Source organism: Dermacentor albipictus, chromosome 1 (assembly GCF_038994185.2).
Source record: "Dermacentor albipictus isolate Rhodes 1998 colony chromosome 1, USDA_Dalb.pri_finalv2, whole genome shotgun sequence".
NCBI classification, from domain to species: Eukaryota; Metazoa; Arthropoda; class Arachnida; order Ixodida; family Ixodidae; genus Dermacentor; species Dermacentor albipictus.
This window is the reverse complement of record NC_091821.1, coordinates 412,342,898-412,367,072: the sequence shown is the minus strand read 5'-3', so window position 1 is coordinate 412,367,072 and position 24,175 is coordinate 412,342,898. Positions and strand designations below refer to the sequence as shown.

The window sequence follows — 24,175 nt, the reverse complement described above, 5'->3', positions numbered from 1 at the left end:
ACAAAGCCAAACAACGCCAGGAACTTTCGTGATAAGTAGGCACATTTCTAATTGATAGCACAAGTTTAACATTTGCACTTCGTTACTGTGCATTGGCTAGAAGCGGTCAATTACTCATTTGCTGAGGTGTTACAGATACAAGGCCACAGAACGAAATAAAAAACACCATGACGAAACACAGGAACGCGCATTGCTTCTAATATTTCTTTATTTACACACTCACATCAAGCCAGTGCACTCTGATATGTTCATCAGAATCAATAACTAATAAAAAAGAAGTCACGGTTTGCGCACACACTCACTTGCAAGCGCCTACGTTGAGAAAGGGGGAACATATATACAAGTTAGATAATGCTGGGGGCGCGCTAAGGTAGCGTACTACAAGCAGCAAATAGCTTAGCTGTCAGTAAACAGAATAATAGCCGCGGAATATGACACAACAGACTGGAAATAGCATTCACTACAGCACGCACAGAGTCAAGTAGTAAAGGTCACGATACTCAAACCGGCCCAATTAAACACCTAGTAAAAGAACAACTAACGCTCGTGACGGCAGCCTAAGCAGCCTACAATGCAAATGCCTCATTTTGGTTGAATATATGTAAAGCAGACTTACGCGTTATACACACCATACATACCACTTCTAAAACAGAGGCAGTTGCATGACTAGTTCTTGGGACGATTTCACTGTAACGTGATCGAGAAACGAATAATAATAGACAGGCCCAACTGGGACAAGCTTCATTCGGTGGTTTGAAAAAAAGCCTTGCGGTGAGGCGACCAACGCAGTGGTCCAAACAAGACGACCATAAAGGAAGGTAACACGAATTGCGCGACACCCGTAATGACTACTCGAAACGCAGCTGTGCTGACGGTGTACGAGTAAATAGGGACTTAGTTTCGATTCTAGCAACACATAAATTCGAATTGCACATTTGTTCGTTGAGTTTTGTTTTTTGGTAAAGCTTAAAAAATAAAAAGACGAGCTCTCAACAGTTCGTGGATGTGTGCTCAGTCAGCATAAAAAAAAAGCAAGGGAAATGTGGGCAGACCACATCACCGGCGGGTGTTCCACGGTATCCAAGGGTGCATATAAAACTCGCGAAGGGACTTGAGAGTGCACGAGTTGCTTTAGTAACGCCCCTCTAAGGTTACAAAACAGACACACGTACGTTCAGGCCGATAGCGCTTAAGAAAACGTGCACTTCGTGTAAAAAACACCGCGTTTCAAAACCTATCAGTATTGCAGAAAGAGTCCATCAGTTACGGCGTGTACACGTCGCTCCAAGGCGAGCTGCTATCAAAAGCAACAGCCAATATAACGACACCCACACCGAACTCACGAGTGGAATGACGAAAGAAACAGCCTTAAAAAAAGGGAAGATAGAAAAAGTTGGAATATTTTTACGTCGTTCACACTAATTTATACATTCTCTTATGTTTAGATCCAACCGATTTTCCCCGACCCCGCTGCAGAGTAGCAAACCGGAAACTCTTTGTCAGGTTAACATTCCTACCTCTCCTCTCTTTCTATTTTTTCTCTCCCTCTGTCCGTCTCTCTCTCTCGTATTTTGTTTCAAGTGTTTTTGAGGAGTGCCTTACACTAACGCATCTAATCCAGTGTTGCTCGTTCAATCATTGCTTGCCTTTCTTTAAGGCTTATTTTGTACCTTATTTGTCGCCTCAGCCGCTGGAGCCACTTCCTATGCAAAAATTGGCTTGAAAGCCAGTGTAATATTGTACCTTTTTTTTTTGTAGCACAAGTAAATTTGAATTTGATGACGAAGTGGCCCTCTCTCTCTCTCTCTCTCTCTCTCTCTCTCTCTCTCTCTCTCTCTATATATATATATATATATATATATATATATATATATATATATATATATATATATATATACATATATATATATATATAACCACAGAAGTTTTGCGATGGCAGTTTCCTTCCACGGCCTTTGCTTCGACTGGCCTTTATAGTAGCGGTTGTATCCGACACCTTAGGAATATGAAATTATGGCGGGGCCCAGTCCCCGGGTATAATCTGTTCTCGCTTACGACGGACGACCAACGGCCAAAGATCAGGACGTGCCCAAGCTACCTAATGCGGTGATCCGCCTTCGTTGCACGCATTACCGTGACGACGAGCCAAAACATTGGTCAGAACTATGCTCGTGCAAACTGCCGTTTCTCTTTACCTGCTAACTCAAGATTGGGTCGGTGTTTAAGATTCCACGTTTAGGCCTTCAACGTCGAATGCAGAACTGGAAAAAGTATTGCCTGCGGAGAAGCATTTCTCCATGACTGCACTAGCGTAAAAAAAAAATGTAGCAATAAGAATACTGCAGTAGCATATGCTCGCTGATGTTTCAGTGGTTCGAAAGAATTGGAATGTGAACAGGTGGCAAACGAGAGTTCCCTGAGAGTAAGAAGGTAAGTGTCGATGCGAATGGCTTTTGGTTGTGTGTAAAACAACTGCTCGGCTTCAGTAAGCAACAAGAGCACATAAAGGAATGTGAAAGGAGAATGCATTCGCACGGGTGATTGCACAGAGGACAACTAATCTCCTCCTTCTCTTAAGCTGGCTATATGGTTCCTCCTTAACTCAAACAAGAAAGCAAAGGCGCCAGTCAAGAATGGAAACACGAAGCGGCAATTGGCTTTTTATGTAAGGTTTATACACCAAAAGTGAAATGAAATGATCTACGGCCTCGGGAAATATGAAAATGAGTAAACTGCAGCTCGTAAAACGTGAATGCAACAGAGAATAATGCAACAATACTATGGAGTAAAAATTTGTTACTTCGCAATTAGCTGTACTGTAGCCAACAGACAGCGACACATCGGCAGAAGCCTACGCTTATGTCCGTCTCCTAACCGCAAACAGGCCTCTGCTGCACCGGTCGTGGGCGGCTTACATCACCTCATGGCTTCTAAACATTATAGTTCGTTCATTGCACGATTCACTTCAACAACTAATTTGTGCAGCGAAGAGCTACAGTCGTTCAAATATACCACGTAGCAGACTTGTTCCTATATAAAAAATAAAAAACTGAATTTAACCGCCCTCTCCGGTTTCGGAGTGGTTGCCAATAGGTAGCAGTATGCCAAGCGAATTCGCATAATTGTCCCTCGCTGGTTACGTAAGTCCAGGGGCAACGAGAACGCCTGCTTGCCGTACGTACACCTCTTGCGACAGTGCGCTAGCATGCAAGCAAAAAAAAAACTGCTTTTTGTGGATAACAACATTTACATAGGCTGTCGCGCCCTTTAAAAGGATTCCTTCGCCAGATTCTGTTCCGTCTCGTCTTTGCTTTCTACCGCACAGCTGTTGTATTGCGGGACGAGGGCCATTCCGGTCAATAATGCTGCACTAACAAAACTAAGTTGTTACAATTCTATCAGTAAAGGTCGCGGCGACGTGGAACACTCCAAAAAAAAAAATGCTTGTCGCAATGAGAGCGTCGCCACGCTCCATGCATAAGTTCCTTCTGCCTAGAACGACAGAATCGCCGGAATCGTCTCGTCCCTTTTATTTGCGCGATGCGTGGTTTGCGCACGTTACATGCGTGCGGGCAGTGGTGTGAGCCATTCGCGGCGCCGTGTCTTCGCACCCTTCAAAACAAAACAAAAACAAAAAAGTCAAGGAAGCGTGCGAGCGACCTGACTGCGATGAATAATGAGTGGCAGCTTCAACGACGCCTGCTCGTGTTCCGATTGCGTGTGGTGTGTCGTTGGTGGCGAGAGCGTGCGAGAGCGATTTGCGTGAATGGAAGCGACATGGTGACTAGTGAGCCTGCCGAGTTGTACGCGCTGTTATATATACAATTCTTTTTTTTTCTCACTGAAATGCTACGTCTTCGATGTCAGTGCCAAAACTATACCGGAAATATACATCGTATACAACAAACATATTCTGCAGGAAATAAAGGTAAGAATAGCTAATAATAAAAATTATATTGCGATGTGCGAGAAGCAAACCCGAGACGAAAATAGTTTTAGATAACTGCAAGAAACGTCCTATAAAACACGGCAGTGCTGCCAAGGATATGCTCGCACGCGTCAGCACAAGAACCAAAGCGCGTTCCTGTAAATACTACGCTATTTCTAGATTTAACGCATTTCTTGTCCCACTCAGCGCTGTCGGTAACAAGGTGCCTTAGACAGTTGTTATGGTTTGAGTTCGGTACAGAAATGTAGCGTTCACAGTGTCTGAAGTTGATTAGGAGAGCAGCTGCTATAATGATAGCGCATCATCTGTCGTTACGATTTCCATACTTATGTTCTTGTGCATGTAACTTGGAGTGCTTCGACAGAAAAGGAAACCTTCATCGCGCGAAAAATAAGAAGTGAAAAGCGCCACAGCCGTACCTGAGCCTCGATCTGAACTCAACTACAAAGTTATTTCGCTTCCTTATGTTTGCAGATATAGCGGTAGCGCAACTGTTGCAATAACTTGTATCGTGCCGCCTTGTGATGTTGCATGGTATTAAAATGCCGCTATAGCTGTCAGCTGTTCCCCGCGGAAATATGCACGATGGAGTACAGTTCGGCAAACTATCATAGGAGAAGCTCGCGACTGCTTTCGGCTTGACTCAGGCAGGAAAGGGACGTAAGTGGATATATATATATATATATATATATATATATATATATATATATATATATATATATATATATATATATATATATATATATATATATATAACCTGAAAGATAGTCTCGTACGGCCTGGATCGCCACGGCAAAAAATTGAAAACGCACAAAGAAAGCGACGCAGCTGTTATGGACGCTGGCACCACCGTCGCTTCGACCATTCCTTCTCGCCGGTTTTTTTTTTTCTTTTTCGCTTAAGTCGATTCAGATGGAATTGACAGGCTGACACCTTGGTTATTGCAATGTGCCACGAGCGAGCCGGTGACAAAGCAAGAGGCGTTACCTCTGGCTCATATCGTGCCGCGAACGCCGGGCTGTGCAATTCGCACGCGAATAAGTCGCTTTGTTTCCAGGCTTAGCACAAAGCACGGCTATGGTGTGAAACAGCGCAGTTTAGGGGGATTTGTTTTTCACGGCCAGCTGGAAAGCACTGCCATATTTGGATGCCGGCAGTCCACGTTACGGCACCGCTCTCCCCCGCTGCTTCGAATGGTGGCCGCAGTGCGTCGTCGTTGTAGTAGGGAACGAGGCTACCTGCCCAGCGCTAGCGTGTGTTCTTCTATGAAGATCGCGACAGTACACAGATGGCAGTCCTCGCTTTGAGGACAACCAGAGCGAACATTTCGTTACGTTACGTTACGTTACGTTACGTTACGTTACGTTAGTCCACGTTACGGCACCGCTCTCCCCCGCTGCTTCGAATGGTGGCCGCAGTGCGTCGTCGTTGTAGTAGGGAACGAGGTTATCTGCCCAGCGCTAGCGTGCGTCCTTTTATGAAGATGGCGAAAGTACACAGATGGCAGTCGTCGCTTTGAGGGCAACCAGAGCGAACATTTCGTTTCTTGCGTCTCTCCACACTATCGTTGCCACGCGGTGTTGGGGATCGAAACTCAAGATTCTAGCACGCTACAGTGCCCGACACACAATTGGAGACGATAACTTTCATTACCGTCTGCTACCGAGAACCAGAGCTAGTTAAACAAACAAAAATGTCGCACACGACCTCCATGCCGCTAAGCTTTGCTAGCACTCATCGACACTACTTCAGCAGGCAGTGACTGAAACGCCGTCAATAGAACAGGGCTCAGTAGGTTCAAATGAAGGTGGCTATCATACGAAAATGAAGGTCTATTGTAAGGAAATGTAAGGTCTTCTTGTTTTTTTCTTTTGGGGGGGTGGGATGTTCGTCACTGCCGGCGGGAATACATATTCAAAGTGTGCACTTTCAGGCCATGCAACATCGACTAGCCGGTCATCGCTCCCTACTGCCGATTAGGTTTTCCGACGGCGAAGTACACAGAGCCAGCGAAAGGGGATGCGTAGAATAATTAATTGGAGCTACTATTCCAAACTAACGGTTCGGAGAAAATGGCAGACGTGTGTCCTCGCCATTGCGACTTCTAATGCAATCTCGAAACCTCGTCCGTCAAGTGGGCGCACATGCTTTGATAGACGAGGTTTCCCTATAAAGTGATGTCTCGCTTTAACCTTATGAATCGACATTTTTCTTTTTTCGACACAGAAAGCGCTCACAAAAGCAAGCGTACCAGCACCTTCAACAGTGACACATAATGCCCGTGGAGCTTCGCTGGGAGGCAGCGCGCTCTATATTGTGACGGTGCTCGTGTAAAAAGCGAAGGTCACGTGGCGAAAAGTAAAATCATTTCAGGAATTTTAGCCAAGCATACGTGATTATCTGAAAACGTGCGCACTTTCTCTTTTTTGATTTTCCGCTTTCTCTTCCACGACTACTACCTTTCCGCAAGAGCTACGGAAGCTGTAGGCAGTCTTCCTCTGGCGGAAAGTGATGCTTGCTCCGCACTTGAGAGAATCTTGTCAGGAGCTCTTCGATCTGGTCAGATGGCAGCGCCGTCAAGCACTGGCTCGAAAGGACCATACCTCCTGCGCTGCTACTAGTAGGACCGATCCAAAAAAATAAAATCACGTCGCAAAGTTGATGGTCCACGGGTGTGCTATGTGAAACGTCGGCTGCCGTCGCAACAAAACGAGCTTTCGCATCACTATCCCAACTTGAAGACGGTATAGCGCGTATTGAGTTCTGGCAACATCGCCTGCGCGCAGAAAGTAATTAATTACCGTGCTTAATAAAAAAAGGAGAGATGAAGAAATCTGCTATGTGTGCCACCAGCGACTGTGGTGCCACGTGCGAACAGTGCTGCAGAGGTTGCGAATTCGCGCAAGATCGCGACGAAATCGTGCAACGCGAGTAAACTTCGCCGTAACAGAGATTAGGACATGGGCCGCAGGAGTATCGACGCCACGAGTCCCGCGACGAGCACAGCCAACACCGGCGCGCTCTCTCGCGAGGAGGCGCTGGTGAGCCTGCTGTGTTGGGCCACGCCCACTTGTATGGGCTCCTTGGAAGTCTTGTACGGTGGACTCATCTCGATCTGGCCAGCTGTGAATCGAGAGACAGAGAGCAAAGAAAAGGAAATTGGAACATAATATGAGTGAAGACGCTGTCAAGAAAGCTGTAACGCCACCATCAGTATTTCGATATGTAGTTGCGTTCGAGTGGCCCGTTATAGAGAGACACTACTTCTCACGGACGTTCCCAACCGCCTCTATTTATTTCGTGCTTTTGCATTTTCTCTCCCCTATATTTTTCCGTCCTTTATTTCTCTTTACCTTTCCCCCAGTGTACAGTAGCAAACAAGAATCTTCACAGGTTAAAATCGCAGTCTTTCCCACCCCGTTTGTCTCTCTCTCTTTTCCTCGCGTCTCGACAAATATGTGTAGCTTTCACCCCTGCTACTACTAGCAATTGGAAGGGCTTTATAAACGGACTCCGGTCATGAAATTCATGAACGGTGACGCCATCCGCCCAAACTCTGCGACCCTGGTACAAGACACCAACGTTCCCCTTCAGCTGTGTACTTACCCAGCCACGCGACATACCCAGGATCCCTTATACCGAGATGGTCTGGGCTCCGCAGTGACCGGCATCCTGATTTCAGAACGTGCATGGAAGATCTTACAGAATTTAAAGCACTAAGCGTGGTTGCATCCGCTTATGTATATGGTAGCACACCTACGGCATTAAAGAAAGTGATCCATCACACCGTTACAGAAAACTGTATTGCGAAACACCCTATGGCAGTAGCCGCAATGGCTCTGAGGGGTACACCACCACAGCAGAAGAGACTGAGGAGTGAAAACTGCGTCTTGCTGCCACATACCGCCGCCGCCGCCCGAACAGGCGCAGCATGGGAGCGCAGATTACGCCGGAAGCGCAAAGCCGAGCGTCAATGTGTTGCCAGATAGAGCAGCTAAAGGTAACGCATTGATGCGTTACATATAGCTGCTGAATCTGGTGACACATTAACATAAAGAGTCCTTTCTGACGGACACCTCGCGGTGTGTTTTTTATTTTCTCTTTAACGTCTCCTCACGCTCCACAAACAAAAGTGCGATGGCAGTGCGGTTAGCTGTCGTACTCACACGTGAGATTGGCTTGGCCCCAGAAATACAGCTGGTAGAGGGGAGCGGCCAGGTCGAATCCGGCCACGCGCACGGGAGTCTCGAAGCGGCACCAGACGCGCTCGCCGTCTTGCTCGAACGCCGTGTTCTCCAGGACCTGCGCATGCGGCGAGGAATCGTCGCGCGCTCATTTCATTAAACCTCCGAGGGCGAACTTGGGGGCACGTGACCCCCTGCAGGCCTTCAGAAGAAGGCGCGTAACATGGCGCGCGCAAGCGTATATTCACAACTTGCGAGAGTACACGAGAGAGAGAGAGAGGCATGCGATATGTGGAATCACTCGGCCCTCCTCGTTCCAACAGCGTGCAGTTGATCCCTTGGCATATGTAGCTAATGACGTCTAGGTGATGCGCAACATATTAAAGCTTTTCCCTCGTGCGATATTCCTTCCGGGGGTCTTTAGGGACGATAAGCTGAACTGAACTGAAACCTTGCGCGAAAGTGTTCGGGGCAGAGTGCGTAACAGCGAACACTAACTCCCGCGTTACTTCGGTATCATCTGCTGAAAAAAAAGTGTTCGTGACTGCCAACGGTCGTCATTACAAATGAAGGCACGAAACAACTATTTAATTGTTTATTAATTAGACATGTTCTCGAAACAACCCCGCCTTGCATTCTTGCCTCTGCTTCCATTCGCTCATATTGCCGCGTGAAAGAGCTCCGCTCCAAAGCTATGAACTAAACTCGCTGCGCAGAGAATTCCTAGGCGCTCTGGACACTGGAATAATCTTGGGGCTCCCACCAACAGAGGGCCATACGTTCGAGCGCGCGATAATGCATGCCAAATGGGCCCAGTTGTTCTGCAAAAGTTACTTTTTATTGTGGTTGAATTATTATTATTATTATTATTATTATTATTGTTGTTGTTGTTGTTGTTGTTGTTGTTGTTGTTGTTGTTGTTGTTGTTTGCGATACTGCCAGTCTCAGTGAGACCAAAGCAGGCAGGCATTGTATTAGACAGTTTTACAACGGAAACAGACAGCTCATGCTGGATGGTGCAGTAAAAATACAAAAAGAAAGAAGAAAAGCTACGTTAAACATTGCAAAAAAATTACCAATGACGATGTGAAATACGGGACTTTTCGTTAGTATACCAACGCCACTCAATAAGAAATAGACTATTACTAAGGGCGAATTCGGCTAATCGCACCAGTGCGCACCGGGGCGCCTTGGGGCAACGATGATCGGATGAAACGGCACATTGGGGGCGCCCCACTGCAAACAGGTGCGGTTAGCTGAATTTGCCATAAAATTTGTATGGAATATCGAATCAATGACTCATGCAAAATTACAGAAATTATACAGAGGACAACGCAGAAATGACCACAGTTTGGGGCTTGAAAAGCAGAAAGTTTATGCGCAAGAAACGCAAGTATTATACAGTGAAAATATTCGGGTGTGTTAAGCGGCGTCTTGTGTGTTTCATGTCCCCCGTGGGTTGATGAACGATGAAAGTGGCGGAGAGGAAGCTGTCTCTGAGTTGAGAAGATTCCATTCTTTGACCGCACGTGAGAAAAATGAAAACTTCAATGTGCCACCGTGAGCACTGGTTTACTGTAAATGGGTGTTTTTTTTTTTTCGCGATAGACGCGACGTAGACAAAGTGGCGTACTTCGCTCGGTGAATCTTAAAGCGGGCGTGCGTAAGTTGCTAGATGAGTTTTAAGCGCGGGTTTGTCTGGCCCTGACAGGTAATATTTTACAGCCTGCGCCAGCTAAGAGGTGTGTAAGGGAGCCATAGGGCCCGTACTTAATAAAAATGAACCGCAGAGTTTTCCTTTGCACCTTTCCTAGTTTTGATAAGTTAGTCGACGTGTGTGTAAACCAGATGACGTTAGCGTATTCTAAGACGGAGCGAATGTATAGGTTAGTAGTCTCGTGTGCTTCGGTGCAAGGTGTGAACATTGGGTTGAAGTCCAGAAGCTTCACACGAGAGGCCTCAAGAACAACTGGTGCGGAGTGCTTCGAATTATTGTTGCCACTTGAAAGAAATCTTTATAATGTGCACTTAAATTGAAGTACACGAGCGTTTTCTGCACATCGCCCCCCTCGTAATGCGCACACTACGGCTGGGAATCGAGCTCGCGGCCTCGCGCTCAGCGGCAGCCACTGAGTCCACGCTGTGTGTAGTGTTGTACTGTGTTAAGCCCTGCATACAACGACGATTGACTGCCGTAGATGTTTATCGTGACAGCCATCTCAGACGCGCGAAAGCAAAAGGCCACCTTTAATGTGTGACAAAATAATAGGACAAATTTACGCGTTTTCCTACACATAAAGTTAAGTTACCACTTAGAGACCGTTGTGATGCATTAGGAGAATAAACGAGAAGAAAGGGGGTTAGCAGAGGGGCCCGATTTTTATTACTCATATCATAAGAAGCCAACAAACACTGACACCTAGGATAACATAGGGGAAATAGTAATTTCCCCTATGTTGTCCTTGGTGTCAGTGTTTGTCGGCTTCTTATGATATGATTAGGAGAATAAGCCGCTCCAAAAGGAGAAAAAACGTTTGCAAAGAGAGATAAACCAAAAAGATGCCTTCGGGCATAAGTAGTAGTCAGCCAAGTTACTTAGTAATCAGAGTTTTGAAACAACCATTCACAGAACGAACTGCTGCGCGACAAGTGTACTAAAGCCGCTGAGGCGGGCAACAGTATCACCACCCCACCCGCCGTGGTTGCTTAGTGGCTATGGTGTTGGGCTGCTAAGCACGAGGTTGCGGGATCGAATTCCGGTCACGGTGGCCGCATTTCGATGGTAGCGAAATGCGAAGACACCCGTGTACTTAGGTTTAGGTGCACGTTAAAGAACCCCAGGCGGTCCAAATTTCTGGATCCTCCACTACGGCGTGCCTCATTATCAAATCATGGTTTTGGCACGTAAAGCCCCGGAATTTTTTCTTATCATCACTTCGCATCATACGGCAATAACACATCAAACATACGATAAGTACTCCCCTCACACACATACACGCACGCACGAATGAACGAATAAACTGCAGATAAACACGGTGAGGAATCTGGCAGAGAGAGAGAAATAGAGATAAAAGTAACGACAAAAAGTGTGACTACAGGATACTTCGGAGTGGCTTCTCTGTACTGAGAAAGGGAACATGGGTACGAAATATGAAAGAAAGTAAAAGTAAGAAGAATGAAGAGGACAAGACTGACCGACTGTGGAAAGATAAGCACGGTATGGGTAACGTGTGGCTCCGACAGCCCTTGCCGCAGCTGTCCTTCGCTTTCGATGTGGTACAATGTCCAAAAAAAAATTGGCACTTTACGCAAGCACGCGAGGAAGTCTTAACAGAGGTTTATTTCTCCGGTTGCGCATACGCATACCGCAACACCCGCGTTGAGCAGCAACAGTGCAACAAATCGGCAATAGAATAAAACTGCCCAGGAGCAAGGCGGGAGGAATCTCACCTGGTTCGTCTCCACGGGCATGCTCTTGTCATCGGCAAGCGTGAAGTGCCGCACCTCCGCCAGCCTCTCGGTCCGAGTGCAAGCAAAGATGCTGGTGCCCTTGAGCTGCGCAGAAATTCCCAGACATATGTTCACCAGTGGGCATGTTTATTTTTAACACACTTTAGAATACATTACGCTATTAGCGTTCGAGCTGCTAGAGGAGATGTGAGAAGACGTGCGTCCCCCCCTTTTTTTTTACTTTATGCATCTGTCAGACGGCATGTTCAAAACGCAACAACGCCGACTTGCGACGAGGGCGAAAATTGGAGAGCCGACTGGGAAGTTCCGAGTTGAATGTTAGCATTTGTCCTTCTCTGCCCCTCGTATCTTCATTTCTTATTTTTTCTCAAGTTGCGTTGTTACATTTCGAATCCCCCAGAACCAACTAGTCTAACGTTTTACGCTGCCATGACGTGTTCGTAGTGAAACCGGCAGACTTATTTAACGTTTCGCCACCGAAGCAATGCGAACCACGTGCACGTGTCGAGTCCATTTTGACACCTCCTTATTTAGGCGATTCCCACCACAGGACAAGGGTGCCCACCACTCGAGGAAAGCCCAAGATGGCGGACACCGTGCCGAAGACTTGTCGCATCGCTTCACGAGTTGCACCCCACCGCACATACTACAGTCTGGCCAAGTATACGACATAACTCACGGTTTCAGTGTCGTTGGTGAAGGCGATCGCAAGGTAGCGACCGGCCATGGATGCGACGCCCCCCATCGTCACCTCGAGCGTCCGGTTGTCCGCGCTCAGGGCGTACGTGACGGTCAGGTCGCAGCGGCTGGCCTTCTCGCACTTGGTGCGCGTGCGCGAGAGCGTCACGCAGCTCTTCGCCTGGCCGCAGCCTTCCATGGAGACAGCTGCGAGAGGACGGCGACAGGGGTCGCGGTTGGTCGTTCGTACAAGTCTCGAATATTTTGACCGTCTGCGGAAGTGCACCGGCCCACTGCTTTCTCGAAGGCCTGTACGGTTAGCCTTGCTCGTTGGCGTAAACGAAAGCCGTTTCGCGAAGCAGGGGATCTCGGAGGTGAAAATGTTACCGAAGATCCGTGTGACGTTAAAGCAAGGTTTTATCAGCAAACGAGCAAGTCACACGGACAAAACGAGCTTAACAAGTACAAACATATATCTGAAGCACAGACTTCAATCGTGAAGGCTGCTCAAAATTAATCCGGAGTCCCCCACTACGGAGCGCCCCTTAACTCGTAGTTCCGGCACGTAAAACCCCAGAATTCCATTTAATTCTAATCATGATGGGTCGCAAATAAAGCAACATCAAGTTGAAAGCTTTGGCTCAGCTTCCAACGGACAAGCTGTAAACTTTCTGGGACAACACTGAAGAAAGCTTCATGAACGTAAACTGCCTTACAACAAATCGCATAAGCGGCGCTAATGAAAATAATGCATCGAATCCACACACGCTGCGCTATCGCCAGTTATTTTCCCTTAAGGATCCATAGGTGAGCATTGCGTACCATGGGACATCACATAAGTTCATTGGTAAAGTACCAAGCTATTCACCATGCCGTAGAATTTGCTCGGAACATAATTTCTGGCAATGGAGACACGTGATTTCTGCAGAGCAGCACCTTCTGTGCTCAGAAATAAGTATTTTGATATGTGAAAACGAGGGGAAGTGCCCGTTTCTTTCAAAGCTACTAAGCAACCTTGTGTTGTTTACAGAACGCCGTGAAAGAAAGCCGCTCATTCAAGTTTCAAATGTACCTTGGTCAATTTGGTGCAGTGATGTCCACACACTGAAAAAGAATATTCACATTGTTTCTGTAGACGTGCTAAAACATAAACTATTAAACATTTTTTCCAACGCCTCTTTGTGGTTTTGATTTCGCGAGCATCTCTGGAATTGGTCTCACTCGGTCCAAATACCGATATTTATCAGGCTTTGCTACACTCAAAGCCCCATGTATCGTACCGCAACATCTGAATAAAGAAAACGCATAAAGCGCACGTACAAGTGTCAACAAGGTTGGCCCAATTAACAGGGCTCCTCAGTCATTTATCTGGAATGGCATTTCCCTTTTAAGCTCGTGATCTGATCATGCCCATCAAAGTTTACCCATAAATTTTGCTGTAAGTAATTGAATGCAACACTTGAAAGCCACATTCTCGCAAATAACCCACACTTGTGTCGGGCGAGCACAACAACGTAGCTGGCTAATATTTACTCACGGAATTCGTCCACCTGGAAAGCGCTGGCGATCTCGATGTCATACCAGTACTCGTTGTTCACCACGAATGTGCCCCTGCGCCGTGAAAGAGAGAGAGAAAGAGAGGGAGAAAGCGAGAAATGATATAGCACTGGGATGTTATTATCATCATCATCAACGCCTTATTTTTTTATGTCCACGGCAGGAAGTAGGCCTATCCCCGCGCTCTCCAATTAGCTAACTTATACCAACTTGCGGCTGCAAATTTCGTAATTTCATCACCCCACCTAATTATAGACCGTCCTCGACTGCGCTTCCCTTCCCTTGGCATCCATTCTGTAATAGTAACGACTCCACTACCACTCTCTTCCTGTCTCTTAACGTTACGCTTAACACTTCTCGTTCCATCGCTCTTTGCGCGGTCCTTAACTTCTTTTCGAGCTTCTTTTGTTTCGAGTTTCTGCCCCATATGTTAGCACCGGTAGAATCCAGTGATTGTACACGTTTCTTTTCAACGACAGTGATAAGCTTGCAGTGAGGATTTATTAATGCCTGTCGTACGCGCTCCAACTCATGTTTATTCTTCAGTAAATTTGCTTCTCATGGTGAGGGTCCCCTGTGAGTAGTGAGTAATTGGCCTAGATAAAGCTTTTCCCACTACAGACTCTAGAGGCTGACTGGTGATCATAATTTCTTGTTTCATTACCAGGCTATTGAACATTACCTTTGCATTCTGCATATTAATCTTCAATCCCAATCCAGCACTTTCTCGGTTAAGGTCCTCAATATTTTGCTGAAATTCATCTCCAGTATTGCTGCACAAAATTATGTCGTCTGCAAAGTAGAGGTTGCTGAGATATTCGCTAACGATCCTAACTTCTAAGCCTTCCCAGTCTAATAGCTTCAATACTTCTTTTAAGCATGCAGTGAATAGTAAATAACATCGCAGTGAATAGCATTGGAGAGATTGTGTCTCGTTGGCTGACCCCTTTCTTCATAGGTAATTATGTTTTTTCTTGCGGAGAAAGAAGGTAGCTGTGGAATCTTTGTTGATATTTCCCAAGATATCCACGTACGCCTTCTGAACTTCTTTATAACACAATGCCTCCATGAGTGCTGGTATATCTATTGAATCAAACGCCTTTTCATAATCTATGAAATTCATAAAGAGAGGTTGATTGTACTCCGCAGATTTCTCAGTTACCTGATTGTATACATGGATGTGATTCTTTGTAGAATATCTTTTCTTGAAGGTAGTCTGCTCTCTTGGTAGATCGAAGTCAGCTGTTGCCTTGACTATGTTGGAAATTACCTTGGTGAATATGCTATACAATACTAGAAGCAAGCTAATAGGCCTATGATTATTCAATTCTTTAACGTCTCTCTTCTTATGGGTTAGTATAATATTGTAATTCTTCCAGCTCTCTGGTATACTTGAAGTCCTGAGGCATTGCGTATAAAGAGCCGCAAGCTTTTAAAGTATAATACCACCTCCATCTTTGATTAAGTTCATTGTAATTACGTCTTATCCTGCCGCTTTCCCCCGGGACATGTCCTGAAAGGCCATTCTTGCTTCAACACTAGTTATATAAGGAGCCTCTGTATCTATTTTTCACTGCTTCCAATGAAGGTAGCGTGGCTGCTCTAGGCACTGTAGAGGTCTGTATAGAATTATTCCGCTGCTTTTACTATACCACCGGAATTGCTGGTGACATTACCCTGCTGATCTTTCAGAGCACACATATTGCTTTGTCCTATGCCAACTTTTCTTATCACTTATTTCATGCTGCGGACATTTCTTTGCTGCTTCCTCAATCTTTCGCACCTTGTAATTTTCCAATATCACTTACTTTCTTCTTGTTGATCAGTTTTGACAGTTCAGCGAATTCTATCTTATCTCTTGAGTTGAACACGTTCATGCTTTGTCATTACTTTATTAGGTCCTTTGTTACATGGGGGAGCTTACCTACCGGTTGCCTTGATGCACTATCTTATTTCGACATATTTCTTCATTTTTCGTGCAATTCTTTGTTTTTCACCAGTCAGGCAACTTCCTTTTGTTGTTGTTGTTGTTGTTGTTGTTGTTGTTGTTGTTGTTGTTGTAGGAAATGCACTCCTCACTGTAACGCGTGTTAAGAATGCACTGCGGCTTTGTAGCCAGTTTAGGGTATGCTACGTACAGTCGAGTGCAAAAGTTTAAGGACCAAAGTTGACGCCAAATTTCTTGTTTGTTCTCAGCCTAGGCATAAAGCCTGAAATCAAGTGTACTGCCCACATGCACCTGATTGACCAGCGCCGTGCTTTTATACAATTTCACGTTGCACGGCTGTGCTAGACGAAATTATTATTATTATTATTATTATTATTATTATTATTATTATTATTATTATTATTATTATTATTATTATTATTATTATTATTATTATTATTATTATTGGATATGTCATGGTCTCTAGGCTTTTGCACTCGATTGTTCAAAGAAGTCCCGTTTCAAGTGCGAAACACGTAGGCAAAGCACCTTAAAGTCCAAGGCAGCGGCGAGTATGCGTATCGCGATTGCGATCAAATTGGTCGGTTTGATATTTTCATGCTCGCCATTGCCGCTTCTTCATTCTGGTATTAAATATACGAGCCCCACCTTTAGCTCCTGACGCAATTCTAAATGACCATTTCGGACATCGCTTTCCCGACTCAGTTACATGACAAGTGAACAAATTATCGTTTCTAAACATCTTCGTTCAATGCATCGTACGTCGTGGTATTGAACGACTGCAGTTCCAGATTTCCCTGTTGGAAATGCGGACGAAACAGCTCCACATTAACAGCTTGATGCGCTTGCACACAGACGAGGGTGTTAAAGTTGTCGATAAACTCTTACCCGTTTAAAGGTAGCCTCCCCCCTCTCCCCCTAAAGAACAAAATAAAATAAAAAGTACCACCGCGAAGCGAAACATCGCCAGAGTCGTTATAGCGCTCCCAGTGGAGCGACAAAGCCACTCAAACAAAACAGTTCCTGCGTTAATGATACAAACCTGCCCGGGGTTTTACTCACTGCAATGAAACCGGCATTTCGCTGGCGTCAGCTCACCGAAGATTCTTTCACGTGACTCGGCACACTAAAAAAAACTATACAACACCGCTACCCACGCGCTAGAACTTCGTATTTCGTTATAGGTTAATATGGCTAAGAAGTAAAGAGCGAGCAAGGCACGTGAGCAAATAAAACGTACGACTCTTGGGAAAACTACTTTAAGCGCTTAATCATCATCAAGTGGAATCTAAGCAAACAAAGAAGACAAAGCGCACAACGCCAGGTTTTGTCAATGGACGCGGCCTCCCCAGTTCCAAAAAAATGCAAAATAAGGGCCATTAGGGAACCTGTTCCTGGCGTCCATTATGCTAAAGAGGTTTCGTTTGGATCTTTTTACTTCGCGCAAGGTAGTTCTTCGTTGCGAAGGCCTCGGTATCGCCACAGCCTTCCATGGCGCCTGCTACGAGTTCACTCTCAGAAAAGAAAATACGACATTTCTCTGATCCAGAATATAACTCCGCACGGAGCACTACTTTTAACTACTCCTGCTCCCAAAATCAGTCATACTTACAACGGGAAGTCACGCCAGTTAGTGTGCGTGCAACGCTCAAGCCAGCAACAGTAAATAGACTGTCCTGGCTGTGCAGCAGATCAGATTGAGGACAGCGTGACGGTGCTTTGTGCTTTAAAGTGAAAGTTTTACTGGCCGCGAACTTGCGATTTCACGGTGGCGGTGCACAGAGGAGGCACATGACGCGACAACGCACGCTTCGCCGCGAATATTGTTCTCTCTCTCGCTCAGTCACTACTGCGCATGCGCCACTAGTAGCACTGAGCCACAGGTGTTCCGCAGCTGCGCAGCACCGCGCCTTTCCACTGCTGCCGCTTGGTATGACGTCACGTCGCGTTCCTCGTCGTTGCGCTCACCTCCGCTCTTTTCGCCAGCTGCGTCGCATGCCTGATAACATGTCGGAGGATTCAAAAGGAGAGCTCGCGTGAGCCGCTACCGCAGTTGAGGCGGCAGTATGGACAGCGACAATTCTGATAAGCAGGAGGAGGCCTGCAATCGACATCGGAACGCGATGAAGAGGAAACGAATCACCCAGGAAACAGACGAACAGCGCGCCGAACGACAAGCTAAACACCGCAATATAGCTAGACAACCAGACTAACCTGGACTTGCAATCAAGATTAACCAAGGCTGACCATGCTATGCCTTTGCTTTCGCTATGTATATCCTAGCATAGCCGAGCTAAGCCACAGCCATTTTTTTTATTTCGATAGCAATTACATGGACACTCCAAACGAACTTTCGCCGCTGGCGTTGCCGAGGCTCCGCATATTTTTCGGTATATGTATATTATATGCCATGCCATCCTATATGACATGCCGTAAATGTATACAGGCGGTATTGCCACACTATTATATCACTATGTTCCGCATACCAGTTCCTACATCCTTGACAAAATTATTCCTCAGAATTTTGAGAATGGCAGCCCACAAAGAGAAGTCATGAAACCAGTGCATCTCATTTATCTAAAAACTTCTGAGATATTAAATATTAAAAGTGCGAAGCACTACCAAGACTCAAACCTGAAAGTAAAGGAATTTTACTCGCACGACAGGCTGCACTGTTTCCGGGATCAGCCCACGAAAGAGGGTTCAAACATTATCGATATGGAAAAGTGGCGGTAAAGTCGCTAAAAAAGGCGCTGTCTTTAATTAATAAACATAAATGAAATTGTCCGAGGGCAGGATTCAAAGTGATTACTCCTAGCACAACAGTTCGATCATCGAAACGTTAGGCAACGGGTGCACGCCTCAGTACATTCTTAATTATTTCCCCGCGTGGAAGCCAGCGTGATGAGACGCTTGGCGCGTTTTGTGAACACGCAGCGCAATTTTTCACCGTCATCAGAACGTAAAAATACTGATTTCTTTAGTTTTAGCACATTTTCTGAACAACGTTAATACCCGCCGCGGTGGCTTAGCGGCTATGGCGTCACACTACTAAGCACGAGGTCGCGGGAACAAATCCCAGCAGCGGCGGCGACATTTCCATGGGGCGAATTGCGAAAACACCCGTGTCCCAGGCATTGAGGGCACATGAAAGATCCCCTGGTGGTTAAAATTATTCCATAGTCCCCCACTATGGGGGGGTCTCATAATCAGATCCTGGCTTCGGCACGTAAAACCCCGGAATTCAAGAACGTTGTTCACATTAACTGTACGATTTTCCCTTCCATCAGTATTTGACGTAATAGTTCTGCGGAAACACGCAAGGTGGAGAAGAGTAATTGTTAAAGGGAAACTCAGCCAACCACCTTATCGTAGCAATTGCTACAAAGGAAATCCATACGTGTTCCTCGAGAGAAAAGCCTCGCAGTTGAAGAAAAATTCGTCCTGGCTCGGGACTCCAACCCGGGAGCACCGCCTTTCCAGAGCAGCCGCTCTACTATCTGAGCTAACCAGGCGGCTAGCAGATGGCAAGGCGAAGTCGAATTTTTCAACAACTCAAAGCAAAGGCAAGAGTTTGACGTAATATTCCTGAGGAAACCCGCAAGGTGGAGAGAAGTAATTATTAAAGGGAAATTTCAACGCTAGGTGGCGAAAGATGTGCAGGCGTGTTCATGTTCCAATCGCAGACTAGTGCACGGAAGATTCTGCATTCTACCATGTCAAGTTATACAACTTTGCTCAATAGAATGAATTGTGAAACAACCTACGCAGACTATGCAGACCATCTTGACCCTGTCAGCTTGCGACACCGTTTTCCCCTGCGTAGTAGCCAACGTGCGGTAGCTAGAAGTCAGACCCACTGCGCGTTTCCTTCCCCTCCGCATCTGCTTTTTTTTTTTACCCGCATATGGTTGGATTGCCAAAGTTTTGTGGTCAACAGCGAGAACAATCTTAATGTGACAGTAGCAGGAAAGTCAGCCGGTGGAGCTTTGTCTGTGGCCTATTGCACTGCATAGTAGAAAGGGAGAAAGGAAAGAACTACAACAGAGATAGAGAGAGAATGAGAATGACGATGATGGCCTATAGTGAACCAAGTACTCGTGCGTGCGATACGCAAACACGTTCTGCGCACACACTTCACTCACGTCGCAATGTGCAGGCGTCTGTCGTGTATATGTCCTGAGCCCGGAGGTAAGGCCGTTCTCCGTTAAAAGAAAAATGCAAATTGCGCTCTTGTTCTGCCCGCAGTGCAGGTTTTACAATCTCCAGTCTCCTCCTCACACTCCTTCGTTTATCGGTGTACTGCCACACGACGATATATTGACTGGGTGGTTAGCGAAGGCAATGCTACCGCGTTTAAGAGAAGAGCACACACACACAAAGAAAGGGTGCGGCTGGGTTCGCGTACTTGAGGGCGACGTCGATCTCTGGCAAATCCGGCGGCATCCAGGAGAACCAGAAGTCATGCTTGCCGGAAAGGTCGCGGTTAGTGAGCGCGTTGGGCGGCCCGTCCTCGCACTGCAGCGGACGCAGCGAGTCGGACCACTTTTCGAAGTATCCCTGTGGCTCGGTGCCGCCGCTCGTCGAGCGAAACACCAGGATCAGCGCGTTCACCGCCACGTCGGGAGAACTCATGTTCACTGCGAGGAAAGAAGAAGGAAAAAAGAAACAAAGGCGCATTAGTTATGCGGGCCAATAACTTCGCCAACGTAAGTGCCGCTTTTTTTTCTTTTTTTTTTCAAAACTGATTTTGCGAACGCAGGTCCACGGCAATAGGTGCTAACTTGGGCCGTTTGGCACATGCCTGAAGAAAACGAGTAACGGCGCAAACATCGTCACGTGACTGAGACAGACGAAGAACTGAGTTTCAACCAGCCTACACGATTTACAGGTTGCAGCTATTGTTTATGTACTAGAAAAAAGAATGGGGGAAATAAGTCACCCCGTATAGCCGGCTGTGCAAAAATTCAATTCAAGATTGTGCAGTCCCACTCAGATTTTGCAATCTATGTGAAGTGAGCTTTCATGAAGCTGGTAATTAAATGATACAAAACTGATTATATTCTTCTAAAGCGCATTTTCCAAGATGATGACCACGTGCCTGCCCGGCAAATCGGCAAGACGCAGAAACCCGTAGGTGATCCACGCGAAAACGGATCGCACTGTCTCCGGGATCGGCCTCCTTTTCATCACACCATCTGTGGAATCAGCCCAGCTCACCTTCGCGCTATCTTTATGTCTGGCCCACCTTACTTGGCAAGAAGCCGACCAGATAAGGCTCGCCAAACCGCAGGAACGAAAGCATCGAAAGCATCGTTTTAAAAAGGAACTATTCACTTGAAGGCGTATGCATTGTTGCATTGAAGATATTCAGACATCGTTTGTTGATTCACTGTCCCATGGCGAGGTGCAGAGAGAGAGAGAGAATGAAGAGGAAAGGCAGGGAGGTTAACCAGATATGAGTCCAGATATGAGCGAGGTGCAGATTTAGTACAGGAGTGTAGCACATGGACGACGCTTGCGAGTCCCAGTGCGAGTATACTTTCCGTTATTTCAGGCCAACTCTCAAACGCTCTCGCTGTACTTGAGCGGTTAGCAGATACGAGTACAATTTATTTCAGCGCGAAGAAGAGTTTGTTTGGCGTTCGGCACAGTACACGAGAACTTTTCTTACTCAGTTGACCAAGCGTTTAGGGAAAGCCGTCGCCGGCGAAAAAAAAATAGTTGTCTAAATTGAAATACACTCGGTTTCCCCTTGTCTTCAAAGGAGAGGTGGCATTTTCGCTACGCCTGCTTTGACGACCGGAGCCGTGTGCCAGAGACAAAAGATAGCTTTGCTTGGCTGTGTTCCAATACTCGCCGTATAAATAGACGGCAAAGTAGACAGCTAAGCAGACAGGGGACATATTTAAGTCTCGTTCCAATTCTCACGAAGACGTCAAAGTAGACAGCTTCGCAAACACAGGATCGAAGTCAAAAACAACGCAGGCTGCTTTCCTGTCCAAACAAGATGGCAGCGTAGCAAGACGCTTGGAAAACCGACAGGAATGTCGTCTGCGCGCAAGAAAACGTAGACGCACCTTCCTACGCCCTTAATGTAAGTCACATCATGTTTTTCAAAGGTTCGCAGGAGCAGAGACTTAAGATAGAAAAATAATGTGTGCTTTTCTCAACTTTCTATTGTCGCCGCAAGGGGGAGTCATGTCGCATTAGCGTCTTTCACACGTTTGCCATACGGTTCCAAACGCGTTCCATAAGATGACCTCCGAAGCTGTCTCGGCTGTCTCCTTAGCTGTCTACGTAGACTCTCTCCAATGCCGTCCTGAACTGGAACACACCCCTAGTTGACGAGCATTGCTTTTTATATGATGCCTGGGAATGGGTTAGCCAGTTCTACATTTTACTCTGATGGTTAGTCGAGCTATTCAATACCTTATGCTGTCCTGAACGCAGAGTTAGTTTTATAGAGGTATTCAAAGGAAAATATGTTCTAAAATTTTCGCTTTGGCCTCTGTCACGTCCATTCATCGCCACCCGATCCTCCTGCTGCAGCCACTACTAAATTGCAATCCAAGTCGTTGCAATTAAAACCAGCAGTTTTGCAGTGCACAGATTTCCGTGATAATTAGAGTGTTAGCATACACGAGGACATGACGCCGCTCCTAAAGTATGTAAACAAATACGTTGTATAGATGGCTGTCGCTTAAGCAGTCCAAATGTCAATGAGCTGCATACACGCTCTCACCAGTAAGATATATGCAGCAGTGTCATTATCAGCTCCGAACAACGACAAAAAGCTGCTCTGCGAAGACGGTCGCAATATTCCCTACTTGACGTCTCCTCGGCTGCACGTCAAGTGATATAATTATGTGCAGTGTGGTGTTTGCTTTGCAGAAGCTCACTTGTGGTTAGTGGCACTGGCACTCTTCTACACACCTGTACAGTGCGTGCATTGCCAGAACTTCCGCTATACTTGCTCACAGAGCGCCAGCAAAGTGACCGCCCCACATCCGAGCGTTCTCTTACCTACCTGTCCTTACACGGCCGAGTGGGCACGATTTGCAGCGACTTCGATCGCTCCGCAATCGACTGCATGTGCTACCATGTTGGTGACAATCAATATTTGTCGATAGCAATTAAAAGCGCCGTATACCGAGTACAGGCGACCAAGCAAATTCTGCGTACAACACATAAGGTGATGCTAAATGCCGGCTCCTCACAGTTGCAGTCTTTTCCTCTGACCTGTCTTCTTTCTAGCGGCCTGCCTGTTGAGAAGTCATGGGCGTTTTGTGATACGGGTGAGAGGAAGAGCTCGGGAAGACCCAGCTCATCGATCCGCGCTGTCACAACCTGCCACAAGGGGGCGGGTTATACGATTTCTCTGAGACACGCCGCGCCACCCGTCGCGTGCACACTGGAACCAGAACTCGCAGTCCTGTAGCCCTATGCCGAAGACATCGACTAAATCAGGCGTATCCCGAGGGCAACACACTTCAGCGAACTCATTTTCCTGTTCTGTCTTCCCTTTTGACTCATTCCGCCCACCGCGCGCAAAGCCATTCAGGCCACGTCCTTCTGCCTGCGACGTATACAGGGACTCGATTCTTCGCACAAGACCACGCGCCTACTCCTCGCCTCGTGCAATCGAAGGCATTCAGCGCATCGAAGGCACAGTTTGTAGGCATCCCCTCGCCTGCTGCTGGTAGAACTACTCTGTCCTTGGCCTTGACGCGGGACGCCCTGAGCACTGTGCATGCGTTCAGAAAGGCCAGCGGCCTGGCTTCCCCAGAAGATTAAATCGGTAACTGTTTGGGCTATTTGGTAGCCTTGCATTGTAAGCATATTCAGGAAGATTAAACTTCGGTAGTTTTTGTGGTCTCGGTGCAGTTCTTGAGGGCCACCCACGCCTGAGTTCGAGAATCCATGTTACCGCAAGTTCCCATTTACATAGAGACGCCTCGAGCGCTTGGTGCGACGCGGTTCAGCCCACTGAACGCGAAATCGAATTACTTTAACAATGCATATCGAGCTCCTCAAGGAGGTAAGATATTTATGAAAGAATCAAAGCGAGGTAGGTGAGAAAAAAATAATATACGTGGAAACAGCGTCCCTGGATCTCGCGCAATTTACGAAGGATATCGAGATCGAGCAGAGAGCTTGCTTCTTTACCGCTGCTGTGAGCACTCCGTAAGGTAAGTGTGAATTTCTCCCCAATCCAACTATGAATTATTAATTTTTATTGCGAGAAAGGAAGGCTTTCTGCGACACGCATCCGCGCTACGCCAAACCTGCGGGGTTGGGGAATGTGGGAAAAGGGAAGGGAAGATGGGTAGGACTCCGACAACGCTGCGTCAAACCGACCATGAGTCTGCGATCCCCACTTGACGA

The 24,175-nt window shown here is 46.6% G+C and overlaps 1 protein-coding gene across 1 annotated transcript in view; it reads right to left on the bottom strand.

Moving 5' to 3' along the window:
- Nucleotides 1-5,799: 5,799 nt before the first annotated feature.
- Nucleotides 5,800-24,175, bottom strand: part of LOC135913045 (uncharacterized) — a 273,676-nt gene continuing 255,300 nt past the window's right edge. The window contains exons 2-7 of the mRNA XM_065445684.2: nucleotides 20,196-20,427; nucleotides 13,820-13,893; nucleotides 12,284-12,489; nucleotides 11,584-11,688; nucleotides 8,116-8,251; nucleotides 5,800-7,072 (exon numbers count right to left, since the gene is read on the bottom strand). Coding sequence (XP_065301756.2) covers nucleotides 6,903-7,072; nucleotides 8,116-8,251; nucleotides 11,584-11,688; nucleotides 12,284-12,489; nucleotides 13,820-13,893; nucleotides 20,196-20,427 — 923 coding nt within the window. The 3' untranslated portion in view covers nucleotides 5,800-6,902. The remainder of the gene's footprint in view (nucleotides 7,073-8,115; nucleotides 8,252-11,583; nucleotides 11,689-12,283; nucleotides 12,490-13,819; nucleotides 13,894-20,195; nucleotides 20,428-24,175) is intronic.